The sequence below is a fragment of the Lethenteron reissneri genome, chromosome 12 (genome assembly GCF_015708825.2).
Source record: "Lethenteron reissneri isolate LAM-NWPU_2019-01 chromosome 12, ASM1570882v1, whole genome shotgun sequence".
Taxonomy (NCBI): Eukaryota; Metazoa; Chordata; class Hyperoartia; order Petromyzontiformes; family Petromyzontidae; genus Lethenteron; species Lethenteron reissneri.
In genome coordinates this window covers 4,037,398-4,051,714 of record NC_083790.1, presented here as the reverse complement: position 1 = coordinate 4,051,714, position 14,317 = coordinate 4,037,398, and the positions used below count along the sequence as shown (strand labels likewise).

The window sequence follows — 14,317 nt, the reverse complement described above, 5'->3', positions numbered from 1 at the left end:
ATTCTTTTCTGTTTTTGTTTGTGTGTGCGTGTGTCTTATTCGTATTGTCGTTTGATCATTCTGGCTCCACTGGTACAGTTTCGTTCGCACCGCGACGCGAAATGTGCCGTGCGCTTTGACGTGAATTGCAAAATAATTGGAGTGATTGGAGGTGCTATTTAATCACAGTTTTGTGAGAGTAAGAATATAAAAAAATTTCCCGTAGATATATTTGCAGTTTTCATGCCTTAACACTGATACAGCTATGCGGTAACAGCGCGCCGAGGTGTTTTCGAGTCGGCTACCGCGTGTCGTGTCGGCACGATGTCCGACGTTTCGCGCCACGTGCTTGGGAGCTTCTTCACGAGCGTCGAACACCGGGAGGCCAAATAACACGAGGTACGAAGGAGGCGTGACGGAATCGCGTAGGAGTGTGTAGGCCTTTGTTACAAACGCCGCCCCTCCTCCAATCAGCATCAGGTGGGAGTGGCCTGCGTGGCGGGCCGATGGAATAAGCGCGTTGCCTGCCTGCCCGTCGATTGCGGTGTCCCGAGATCGCACCTCGTGTACCACGCCGACTTCAGCTACCCCCACGGGACGAGCTACGGTGCCCGCAGCACCTTCGTCTGCCGCCCACCCGCCATACTGCAAGGTGACCCGTCTGGCAATCTCTTACTTCTCATCGATCATCGTCGTCATCGATGTTCAGCCATGGTCAATGCACTGCTGGATGAAGGCCTCCCAACAAAACGGAGGCTCAGTTTGTTTCTTGAAAAGTTTGATGCGCTTGGAAAATGCGGTGAACCATAATTGTAACTCTCAGATGGTCCTGAATATTTGATTAATCGGCACCCCCCATTCCCCATGGATGCCAGATAACAGATCTTTTGCTGCATACATAACAATGCAAGTGTAAAATACAATCTTAATTTTGGAGCTTTCGCGACTGCAGGAATTATTATTTAGTTATTTCGGTAAAGTCAGGTATAAAGATAAAATAATAAATTAAATAATAGCATACGACGTTTCGATTGCAACACAAGCAATCATCATCAGGTATAAATGAAATAGCAACAAAAAATCTAACCAGAAAACTATAGACAGACATATAAGCAGACATATATCAGCAAGATATATAGAGTAACACAGGTACAGAGAGGGAGATCGTCTCTGTGGGGTGGCCTTAAATAGACAGAGGGGGCGGATGCAGAGAGAGGGAGGGGTTAGAGAAAAAATTTACATGTCAATGAGTACGAAGAACGCGTAGTAAAGTACGCAGGCTTGAACATTAGGAGAGAGGGAGAAAGAACACACTAACTTTACAAGACATTGTAACACCCATGCATTTCGCCACAGATATCCATACGTTTTTGCAGTTGTGTGGTCGTGGATTCGATCCCGACCCTGATGCCTGTTGTCTCTTTGGAGTTTGCATGTCTATCTCCCAGTGATCTCATGGATTTTGTGTTTAGATTATTCGGCTGCTGGAAATTTCCACGTGATGATACGCCACTTCGTTGGCTTTTGCCATCGTGTGAAATTTTGAAAAACAGCCAGATAGCTCAATGGACCTTACCTGGTAAAATAAATTAATAGTTGAATAAATTTCGATTTAAAGCTTTCGTGACTGCAGGGATTCATCTTCTTGGTTCTTTCGGTAAAGTCACGTAGAATGGAAATAATAAAATACTAAAAATAAAACATAATAAAATAATTCTCACGACGTTTCGGCCACAATCCAAGCAGCCGTCCTCAGGTGAAGAACAGGTCTGTCTTCTCGACAGAACCAAGAAGAATAGTTGAATAGTTTTAACACTATGACGAGGGGAGCACCGAGAACCACTGTCATTCCACCTCTGGCTTTAATCACCGCCACCACCGCCGCCGCCGCCGCAAACACGACCGCCGACGGCCGATTGTGACGCCGAACTTCTTTGCGTTTTTTCCTTTTGTCCTTCCGCCAGGTGCGAGCGCCGACCTGCGGTGCCAGGAGGACGGGCTGTGGTCCCTGCCGGAGGCGTACTGCCAGCTGACGTGCCGGGCCCCGCCGCCCATGCCCAACGCCGTGGCGCGCACCGACCGCTGCAAACACGACGGCCAGAAAGTCGGCTCCTCCTGCAAGTACCGTTGCAAGCCCGGATACCACGTGCTGCTTACCAGTCGCAAGTAAAGCCCGCTTCCACCCCTCCTGCTACCCCCGCCCCACCTTGCCCACCACCACCCCCCCATCACGGCGTTGGAACGCGAGCAGACGTGTGTGCTCGCAAACAGCGGAAAGGCGCGACTCCCACCGTGCCCTGACACGTCACGTGCACGTGTCAGGCCGTTCAACGCCCGGCGTCATCGTTCCAAATGTTGGCAAATTTTAAGGATTGGCTGTGTCACCACGTACATATATAATACACTTTTTTTTTACAAACATATCATGATTATTTTGCAGTCATAAATTTGCACATTTGTTTTCGTCACGTGACAAGTTTATTTATTGGCTGTATGGGGGCGGAGAAATGGTTTCCGACACGCATTTAGACATGCGGCGATTTGACCCATAAACAAATTATGAATCGAAATTGGACGCCAATGACCTCAATTGGGACTAAACATGTAGCAACATCTCCCCCCGCTGAGAAACTACTGTGGATTGTGCGTGTGCAACGCAGCAGCTCCTTCATTATAACCTGTGAGAATAGAGCGAATATCACATGTTCAAATTATTGTGATTATTATCATATGACCATGACACTGGAGTTGTGCCTTTATGCTGTTTGTGAGCACAGTTTTGCATGTTGTTGATTCTTTGTTTCCAGCCGACATGCATTTTATTTGTTTACTTTGTGATGTACAGCGCTTTGAGTACCTTGTAGAGAGGCGCTTTGTAAACGGAATTTATTGTTATCATTATTCGAATGTTTCTGTTTTTAAGCGTTTTCTCATAATGTACAGAAAGTATTTGATTTGAAGCCATGGAAATGTGTGCTGGATAAAGCGCCGGTTTAAAGTTGTAAAAACAAAAATTGTGTGGTTTAAACTCCTCTTTGGTGAAGGCACTCATTGTAAATCGAATTTTATCCACGAGCGAATGGTGCATTAACAAAAACATTGTACTTCAAGAGGCTCGGGAATTTTGACATTATTCACGTGTTTTTCATGTAATTTATTGTCCTTTCTGGGAAGAAAAAAACCCCCTAACATTATTTCGGATGCACGAGATATGTTTGCAGGCCAGTAGACACATGGTTATTATCCAACGCACGGAATGGGAAACAATTCCACAACCCGATAATTAAATCAACGTGTGTTACCATCAGGTCAACCTGTCCAGGACCATCATGACCTTACGTTTTACTCCGGGCCTAGGTGCACCGTGCCATGTCAGCGCAAATTGAAGGGATGTGAGCCTGTTCAGTGCAGTCATTTGCAACGTCACAGACACGAAATATGTATTGGATCACGAGCACGTTCGCTGCTTGTTCTTGCATAAGTTCACGGTTCGAAACCCGGCGGCCGCCCTGGTTATTAACACCGGTGTATTAACCGTAACGATACGCGCCGCCTGGTGCGCGGTGGACGTTAAAGATCCCGTGACCCCATTCGCGAGAGGGAGGCCATTATGTGCCGTCGTCAGTAAAACTCTTCCAAGGAACAGGTACTGTTGGTGACTGAACGCTGGCCACGGCGTCTGGCAGTGAGTGGAGTGGGCTTGAGAGCTGCAGAACAATAGACCGTGAAGCCGAATGTTCCAATCGATATGGAACTTCAGGTGGATTTTAGCGGGACGCGTTCACTCGCTTGCGGCTCAGACCTTGGCCTTGCTGCGGTGGTGAGATGTTACTCCCTCGCCTGGTATGCATGAGGTCGTGGGTTTGATCTCAACCCTGACACCTGCTGTATATCTTCTTGGTTCTTTCGGTAAAGTCACGTAGAAGGGAAGTAATAAAATAATAAAAATAAAACATAATAAAACAATTCTCACGACGTTTCGGCCACAACGCAAGCAGCCGTCCTCAGGTGAAAACCAGGTCCGTCGAGGCGACAGAGTCTGAATGAAACAGCACACGAGCTTGGAGCATATATATAAGCTGGGCGCATTGTCAAAGCTTATATATATGCTCCAAGCTCGTGTGCTGTTTCATTCAGACTCTGTCGCCTCGACGGACCTGGTTTTCACCTGAGGACGGCTGCTTGCGTTGTGGCCGAAACGTCGTGAGAATTGTTTTATTATGTTTTATTTTTATTATTTTATTACTTCCCTTCTACGTGACTTTACCGAAAGAACCAAGAAGATGAATCCCTGCAGTCACGAAAGCTTTAAATCGAAACCTGCTGTATATTTGGAGTTTGCGATGTCTCTCCCCGTACTCGCGTGGAATTTTCTCCAAATCCTCCGGTTTTTCCCCTCCACAATGAGAATCAGAGTATTTGACTGCAATTCATTTCCAAGCCACTTCGTTGAGCTGTCATTTGTGGATAGGTCACTTCTGAAAAAGAGCGATATAGCTCGGTGGACCTTACCTGGGAAAAAATAAAAAATGTTGGAACAGTTTATAGTTTTAGATGGCGGGCGCACGCGTGCACAGCCAACATGCTCGCAAATCCTTCCGCCCGCCTCTCTTCCCAGGGTGTTCAAGGTGAAGTGCACGGAGGAGGGCCACTGGGAGGAGGGCGGCTGCGTGCCCGTGCAGTGCCCTCCGCTGCCGCTGGTGCTGCACGGCTCCTACACGTGCACGCACCGCTTCCAGTTCGGCTCCCGCTGCTGGGTCAACTGCAGCACCGGAAACCCCAGCAAGGTCCCACCCACCTCGGACGCACAAACACAAATATCCACCCCCGCGTAGCCTCGACTGACTTTTTGGGGCTCGTGCTGTCAGCGAGTCGTGCCCATAAAGGTGCCGGCGCGGAAACACGAGGGGGTCGGTGGCCAGTACCGCGCACGGCCGCATCCGTATATCTTGTGGCGATGTTTACACACCGCACCAGACACTCGTGGCCTCAGGGAGGTCCAGGACCGGTTCAGATAATTATCAATGGCGTTGGCTGTGAGCAGGAATCAAACTCGGGTCGCTGGGTTTGTAGCGCAGCGCAGCGCACACACGCATACACACATTTACAAGTGACACGCACGCGCTCTGAATATGCACTAAGTTTGGGGGCTCTTTGATCGTTCAGTGCCTTCCCTGGACCTTTTTGCCACCACCCCATGACGATTCCTTAAGAATAACGCTTTAAATGCGGCACGAACTGCATGCTATGGTTTACCTGGGTTTGGAAACGTGGAATGCCGGCAAAAGAAAATGGAACAATAGTGGAAAAGTGCGCAGAGAAGCGTCGATGGGTGCGTGCAAAACGCAGGTTGGACGCACCATGATACCAGCGGAGAGCAGCACGTGGTCTTGGGCAGGGCGAGATTCATGACGGAGTGGCAGCCAGGTGAGGAACCTGGGGAGATGGAGCGACTAAAGCAGTTCGTGTGTACGGGTACTAGATGGATTGCTACATTGCAATGACCAAGGGCGATGATGAAGGCTTGTGGAGGCCTTCATCCAGCATTGAATTGACTGAAGATGATGATCAATGCATATTCATATCATATTTGGGTATTGCCAAACTCATGATGTTCATTAGATGCCTCGTTGCATTTCTATTGGCAAACGCAAGTGATGTTGCTCATGACCTGACAAGCGTGCGTGCGTGTGTGCGTGCGTGTGTGTGTGTGCGCGTGTACGTTTCTGTCACTGGACCAGCAGGGCCACAAAGTGATCGAGTGCAGAAAGAACGGACGCTGGAGTGGTGAACTGCAGCTGTGCCCGCACGTGCAGGGCGAATGCACCACCCCGGACCCTCCGTTCATCATCGAATTCGACTGCCCTACTGGATATGGAATAGGTAACAGCATAGCTGGCTTCTATTTATTTTTTGTTAAGTATTAATAGGGTTATGGGGTAGTGGTACGTGGTATACACGCCCTGACTGGATATATGTGAAAAAGAGCTTCATAGCTCATCGGATTCTTCCAGTATAAAATGAATATTCTGATTCTGTGTGTGTGTGTGTATATAGTGGGGTGGTACTGGCCACCACTCAGTCTCTCCGCTCAGAAGAAGGGCCATTGGACCATTGCCCAGACATCTCAGTCTCTTGTACATATTTTTTTTCCCGTTGTAAGGCAGCGGTAATTAGGAAAGTGGGGAGAGTAGATTTAGAAACTGTTACCCTCGCAATCGCTGCAGCTGCCAATCTCAGTACTCTATCCGTTGAGCTCACGAAGCGATCTAATCTTTGGCTGCCCCACGGCAATCGTCCCGAATCTCTGCCGCCAGACCGCACTCCGTGACACTTATAATTTCATGCGGAAAAACATTTAATTTTAGCGGGCGGAAAGCGGTGCAGAGTTACACCACTATTGTAACCCCATTGTCCAAGTGAGTCAGATACACAAATGCTTAATTCATCTCACGTGAATGTTTTTCAGTGGGGAAACATCGCATCATCACGTGGGTGGGTTTGACCTTGTTGTTTTTGAGTAGAACGAGGGTAGCCAAGGCCATGCCCTGAATATCTGTCAACGTAGCCTGCATTGGGTCCAAGAGGCAGCGTTGAACTCTGAAAAAGTAAAACGCCGCACTTCAGCTTCTAGACGCCGTACCCTCTGTGAGAATATAAGAATAGGTTTTACCCTTTTTGGCAATAAAACAGTTGCGTTAAGCTGTTAAAACACCAAACAGAAACCTTTTGCAAGGAATCCCGTCTGCATTAACCACATTTCCTTGTGGTGAACATTCAAACAAAAAACACATGCGCTCATAACACATGGCATTGTCTTTGCAACCGATTGGTCCACACCAGAGACAACTTTCTTTAGAGCCTCGTCTCAAAACAGTGTTAGACCGGAGAACGCCAGAAGGCGAGCGGCACAAAGACAGTGCCCACTATCATGGAATTTATAGCTCGCGGTGAGCAGCAGCACAATGTGGGACCTCTCTTGCCAGTGTCAAAATATAAGAATAGGTTTTACCCTTTCTGGCAATTAAACAGTTGTGTTCAGATGGAAACCTTTTGGAATGCCGTGCTCTCTTCTGCACCTGTGGGAAGGTGAAACGGTGCCAACCTTGCCATGTCTTGCTCAAGCCACCGCTGAACGAAGGGACCTCCTTTAGAGGAAGCTTTAGCGACACTCGGTCGAGGGTATGTTGGTCTACTCTTCCACGTCTTGGAAGAGGTGGGAATTACTCGTACTCTACCTTGCTGCACGAGACCTGCCGGTCGACAAACTGCGGCGTATCTATGTATACTTCTGGGTGGACGGAGGTGGGTGGGGGTGGGATTTAATGAACTTTCCTTCGTTGATGCGACTAGCGACCCATTGCATTCCAAGTCCAGTTGTGTTGTTTCTGTACATTTTTGGAAGAAAAAAAATAATTATCCAGTGGCTGCTCTATACGTTTACAGACAAGTTTATTAATTGGATTCTATATTTTTATTTGAAATAACAGTGCACCCATCAAGGAAACGGTGCCAAACAGAGTCGTAGCAATGTGGTCGCCAAACCGCAAATATAATTATATTTAGGAATGTTTTCACAAAATAATTATTATTTTAGTGAAAGCAATAATCATTTTCCTCGGAAGAACGTGCTGCCAAACATCAATACATTTCTTATTAAAGTCGTAACAATTATGATTATTTCAGTCGTATCATTGTGCAGCCAAACCACAATATAACATTTATTTGAAGACGAGACGAGTTGAATATTGTACGCAGGAACGCTTTAGATCAGGGAACAAAGTGGCAACCTTATATTGAGGTCTTACCACATATCTACTCGTATGTATGACATGCTGACAAACCGGCGCATTGCATCATTGACTTTCTTCTGCTGGTATTCCTTCGCTAATAGGCCATGGTGCCAGAGCTGAAGTCGGTAACGTCTAAGATATCAAAACATTATAATTATCAGTGCCGATTTATTGATATGACTCATTTCTAGTGGACATCTGTGTGAAAGAGCTCATCGGATTCCTCCATCTGGATAAAGATTCAGATTTCACAGAGTTATCACGCGATTCACTGTTTATTGGCCACATCAAGAAATTGCTACCCGCTAAAGTAGTGCCATCTCAGGTGGTGCCAGCAAGTGAAACATCATCTGGGTCTGAGCTCGTGGACTACATCTGTATGTGCGTGTATGCTGAACTTCTTTCACACCGTACGTAGCCAACTGTGCGAATCGGAGGGTAACAAACTAAAGCACAAGAAAGCAAGTTGGAAAGAAATGAGTTTTCGATCGAGATTAATAAAAATCCAGACTATGAAGAAATGTACCCACATGTGACATTCTTGGCAAATGTTTAGTCGCCGGGAAGAAAAACATACCTGTCATGACTAGAAGGGCAACATCATGACGATTCGAAAGTAAAGAATGTGCTGAACCGTTTCGTGTGCCAGGCGGCGACTTGTGCGTCCGCAACGTCGTCATCGAGAAGGTTAAGCACCTCGTCCACGGTTCGAACTTTCCGTGGGGATCACCGTTGGCAGCTGTTTACTAAAATTATCTGGTGACATTTCCAGTGACATGGAAAGCGCTTTCTGCAACCATGTCCTTCCAAGCGGTGCATCAAGGGGGTGGGGGAGGGGAGGGGAGGAGGGGGCAGAAGGGATAGCCCCCCCCCCACCACCCAACCAACCAAATAAATATAGTTTTATTGACCATTTCATAGACAATATTTGAGATGTGTCATGATTGTAAAATGCATTATAAAGTATCCTGGATATATATTAACATTTGCATTGAATATTTTTTGTTTTCTATTTTAATCCAGTAATGCGTGTTTTATCCAAAACTAAAACCGACTCATGAGCAGTTATTTCTGTACTCAGTACTTTTGGTAGGAAACGAATTTGCCCACTGCCAAAGACAAAGATCCCCCGTATAGCTTTAACAGACTCTTGGGTCAAGTGCTGTTGACGAGCAGCGATGAAGGCCGGCATGGTGCACGAGAGGGTGAGTGGCCAGTTCCATGTCCGGCTGTCTTTGTCTCCACAGTGCTAATGCTTATACACCACACCTCATTTGAGGCTGAGTTGACCTAGGAATGGCCCAGCATCATCACTCATGTTAGCCATAAGCAGCCCGCTAACCACTGTGTTTCACTACTTCCACTGCAACCATTGCCATCCATTGCCACATAGCCCTGCTTCCTAAATCATAACAGCTCTCATCATTATTAAAAACGTATTGTATTAAAGAAAATCTAACTGCTTTCATACATATGCATAGGATGCTGCCGTGGTGAAATGGTCAGCACATTGAACTTGCAGTACAAAGATCGGTAGTTCGTTTCGATCTCTTGGCGAGGCAGTTTAAACAAAATTGTGCAAATATTTATTAAATCCACTCGCCTCTCTCCGACGGACGTTAGGAATAAATAGGTGTACAACATTTTAGTCGAACGGCAGGTTGCATGCGGTGGGGTAAAGTGTGCGCACTCCCTACCTCTTCCCAGACGTCTGGCCAGTGTGGAAGAGAAGGCCAATACCTTCTGAAGGGGTCATCTAGAGCTTTGTCTCGTGGAGGCCCATCCGCCAGCATCGGTGTGAGCCAGCAATTGCAGGGCTGCACCTTCACCTGTCACGTAGACACGACTGCGAGTGTTTCTATCCCGCGATGGTTTCGCTTTTAGCTCTGTGTGTGTGTGATGGAGCTGGCGTGGGGAGCGACAGTGCAGCGGTTGGCGTGCTGCGGGACAAACCCGGTGACCCCTGAGTTTGATTCCCGCTCGTGCGCCAACAGGAGTGATGATCCCCTAGGTGTGCTGCACTTACGAACCTTGTGACCCGAGTTCGATTTTCACACAAGGCCAACACCAGTGGTGATTTTCTGAACCGGTTCTGGGCCTCTCCTAGGTCGCCTCGGCCTCAATTGAGCACCTGGTGCGGTGTGTAAACATCGCCACTGGGGGAGACAAAGGCGGCCGGGCGTGGTGCTGGCCCCCCCACCCCCTCGTGTGTCATGTCAGCCTTCATAGGTGCTCACTAACAGCACTTGCCCCAACAGTCTTTGAAGGCTATACTGGGGATCTTTGTCTTTGTGGGTGTATATGTGGTGCCGGTCGTGCTGGCCTTCCATGCCATTACGGTTTACCCGGTGCCAAATGTTTGAAATCGAGCAGCAGTTTGCGGGAGCGTGGAGGTTGTGGGAGTTTGGTTAGTGAGCATCTCTGCAAGCCCAAGGCCAAATGCCGCATGCCATCTGTCTCGTGACTGGCACTCATCGCTGGCAATCGTTCAGTAGAGGCACTTGCATAGAATGAAAAAAATGGTTTTATCATTGTTATTATGTGCTCGTCTGCTTTATAAAATACTTGGGGACATGTCGATGGCCTGATCCCAGACAGATCATACATTGGGGTTTTAATGCATTGCATGTGTAGTGAGTCCAACTGAACTGCAGACGTTGTCTTGGGAGCAACACTATTTATTCAATAAATCAACATAACATAACACAACCTACACTTGGGTGTTGAATGCTCATATAGCCATGCTACGGCAGAACTAGACACGGTTCGCTATCCCGGCCCGGACCACAAGCTGGGTCGCGGACCGGGTGGCTAGAGGCTTCTTTTACCCGACGTGGATCTTCATCGCCAGCAACACGAAGAACCCCGAGCCCCTCATGGGGCCCCGTTATATCAGCCTGGGCTGGGGCTGGCTACGCCCCTCGCCCCGCCCACCTTCTAGATCTCTCGAGCTCTTTCTCAAAGGCTCACTGAGAGCTTAATTTTAGAACTTTCGTGACTGCAGGAATTATTATTTGGTTCTTTCGGTTAAGTCACATCTAAAGATAAAATAATAAATAAAATTAAATAATAGCATACGACGTTTCGATTGCAACACAAGCAATCATCATCAGGTATAATGAAATAGCGACATAAAATCTAACCAGAAAACTTTAGACAGACATATTAGCAGACAGATATCACCAAGATACATAGAGAGAGCAACACAGGTAACAGAGAGGGGTGATCGTCTCTGTGGGGTGGCCTTAAATAGACAGAAGGGGGCGGAGGCAGAGAGAGGGAGGGGGTTAGAGAAAAAAATTGCATATCAATGAGTGGACAACAAACATGATGCTGCAAGTGCGATGACACGGCAAGCAAGCCTGAAAATCAGAAGGACAAACTAAAATTCAATAACCTAGTAAAATATCGAAATGTAATGTAATACAACACAGAGGGTCGGTCAACACACAATTAACGCATAGCCTGGTTGATTACGTATTTCAAACCCCCTCCCTCTCTCTGCCTCCGCCCCCCTTCTGTCTATTTAAGGCCACCCCACAGAGACGATCACCCCTCTCTGTTACCTGTGTTGCTCTCTCTATGTATCTTAGTGATATCTGTCTGCTAATATGTCTGTCTATAATTTTGTGGTTAGATTTTATGTCGCTATTTCATTATACCTGATGATGATTGCTTATGTTGCAATCGAAACGTCGTATGCTATTATTTAATTTAATTTATTATTTTATCTTTAGACGTGACTTAACAGAAAAGAACCAAATAATAATTCCTGCAGTCATGAAAGTTCTAAAATTAAAATTGAACCACTTCTACGGGGAAGTTTTACGCTTATCCTTTTTTCTCTCTCTCTGGCTACTTGTTCTCTCTGCCTGTGTCCTCTCTTTGGAATGTTCACACTTAAATTCTAACTTAGCAATCTTTGAAATACGTAATCAACCAGGCTATGCGTTAATTCTGTGTTGACCGACCCTCTGTGTTGTATTACATTACATTTCGATATTTTACTAGGTTATTGAATTTTAGTTTGTCCTTCTGATTTTCAGGCTTGCTTGCCGTGTCATCGCACTTGCAGCATATTGTTTGTTGTCCACTCATTGATATGCAAATGTTTTCTCTAACCCCCTCCCTCTCTCTGCGTCCGCCCCCCTTCTGTCTATTTAAGGCCACCCCACAGAGACGATCACCCCTCTCTGTTACCTGTGTTGCTCTCTCTATGTATCTTGGTGATATCTGTCTGCTAATATGTCTGTCTATAGTTTTCTGGTTAGATTTTATGTCGCTATTTCATTATACCTGATGATGATTGCTTGTGTTGCAATCGAAACGTCGTATGCTATTATTTAATTTAATTTATTATTTTATCTTTAGACGTGACTTAACCGAAAGAACCAAATAATAATCCCTGAGAGCTCTTTTATACCACGTGACCGCCCAGCGGCCCCTGTCCACCGGTGGCTCCCCTCCAATATCATCCGGTTACGTGTCGGCAGGTCACCCAGCATATAATGCCCCAACGTAACCATGGTTCGTTGACACTCCCTCTCGCTCCCTCACCGCACACTGTACGTGGTGCCTCTGCGCTGATCAACGCTCACCCAAGCCCCGCTAGGGCAGGTACTACGCCCAGTAAGCGGGCTACACATAATGCCAACACATTACCCCCCCCCCCCCTCCGTAGCTTCCAGCCATCCCAGCCGCTGACTCCCCCGCAAGTAAGCAACCGACGTACAATTATACAGAACAACAACAAGTTTGCTCCAACAATAACAAAACAACGCAATCAATTTCCAAAACCCAACTGTACAATATATACACTGAGAGAGAAAAAACACACAACAGCGAGAGAAATAAAATAAAATTAGCAACCCAACAATTGCATCGTACAAGATCCCCACAATCAACATCTCCCATCCACAATGTGTAAAAACGCCCGTGAGCTCGATGGCTAGCAGGATCAGCCAAATACTCGCCACGACTCATGCGAGCGTGACAACCCATGATGGTGTGGGAGTTTGCAATGCGCAGGGATCAGGCGAAACGAGTCTTTGAACGAGTCCGTGATGCTGGTCCTCCAAGCGGGTTGGGCTCGACTGCCCTGGAAGGCCCAGGGAGAACAAGAAATCGACCTGACGAAGCCGGCTCCTAACGAAGAGCAGTAGGCCGGGTCGTCGGGTCCTTCATGTCCAGAGCACGTGAGGCCGACACGAGCGGCGGCGTGCGAGGCATCAATTACGTGGCGCCTTAGAGAGCAGGGAGTCGTAGGAAGGCGGACATCCTGGGGGCCGCCGTTGAGGAACCCGGCAGCCCGATTGGACGTGCCCCGGTAGGCCGCAGTTGTAGCAGGTGACCCGTCCACTGCTGGACTGGGAAGAAGCAGACCTCGCCCGCCGCCAGTCGTCTTGCCGCCGATCGCCGTCACCCCGACGATTTGCCGCTCCGCTGATGCAGCGTGCATGCAGGAGCAGGCTCCTCGTCTGAGTGGGCCCCAGGCTCCGTGGAAGATGCAGAGCACATCATAAACACCTTGTCACGTTGCAGGATTTGCTGCGCCTGTATGCACCTGGAGATCTTGAGCGAACCCACCTCTCCGTCCTCGGCGGGGAGCAGAGTATGGAGGTCTTTAGTGAGTCCCAACATCTTCTCGAGGACCAAGGGGTCAAGGCCGTCATGGTCCATTTTCGGGAACGCGGCCTTCGCCAGCGCCAAGAGAGCACTTCGGTAGGCGAGAGACGACTCACCATCCCCTTTCCGCCTCACGGCGAACTTCTGATGGGTGTTCAGCGGAGGCTCGAAAACAGCAGCCATCTGGTCAAACGCCTGGATGAGGGTGGACCTCTCGGACAGCGGAATGGCGAGGAACGCCGCCAAGTCGGCATCATCCTCGAGGGCGGCGGGCAGCGCTTTCAGTGCGTCTGCCTCCGACCATCCCGCCATGTCGGCATTGGTGAGAAATCGCCGCTTAAATGCCACCCAGTCACCGCTGGCGGCAACAAATTTTTTAATGAAGGGCAGCCGACGGCGGAGCGACTGGACATCAATCGACAAGGACGTTCCCGCTTCAAGCTTGGCGGGCTCAGTGCTCCCCGCTGGCGGCAAAATGGCGCCCACGAGTGTGGGCAGCGGCAATGGCGTTCCCGCCTTCTGTAAAATGTCGGCCGAGTCGCCCTGTCCAGACAACTCTGCCGCTTCCTCCTTCTTCGTCGAGGTCAGGGACCGCATCTCAACGAGGATGGAGGATGCCACTTGGAGGAGGTCAGTGAGACGGCTGTGCACGTCCCTGACGAGCTCCTCCAAAGAAGGTGAGACGCCGCACGCCCCGACTGTACTTTGCTCTGCCGGCAGCGCCTCCGCTCTGTCCTCGGCGGCCATGGGCAGAATCAGCTCCTCGTCGTTTTCGTCGTCCGACGCCCGTACACGAACTCTGCGATGTGTAGACATGACTTGTCTACCGCTAGCTACAGTCTATCAAGTTGGCCACTTCCGACACCAGTTGTAGTGAGTCCAACGTTGTCTTAGGAGCAACACTATTTATTCAATAAATT

At 48.3% G+C, this 14,317-nt stretch overlaps 1 protein-coding gene across 1 annotated transcript in view; it reads left to right on the top strand.

The window, feature by feature from the left end:
• Positions 1 to 14,317, top strand: part of LOC133341666 (pappalysin-1-like) — a 168,833-nt gene that overhangs the window by 119,189 nt on the left and 35,327 nt on the right. The window contains exons 18-21 of the mRNA XM_061550258.1: positions 454 to 631; positions 1,944 to 2,145; positions 4,598 to 4,766; positions 5,724 to 5,862. Coding sequence (XP_061406242.1) covers positions 454 to 631; positions 1,944 to 2,145; positions 4,598 to 4,766; positions 5,724 to 5,862 — 688 coding nt within the window. The remainder of the gene's footprint in view (positions 1 to 453; positions 632 to 1,943; positions 2,146 to 4,597; positions 4,767 to 5,723; positions 5,863 to 14,317) is intronic.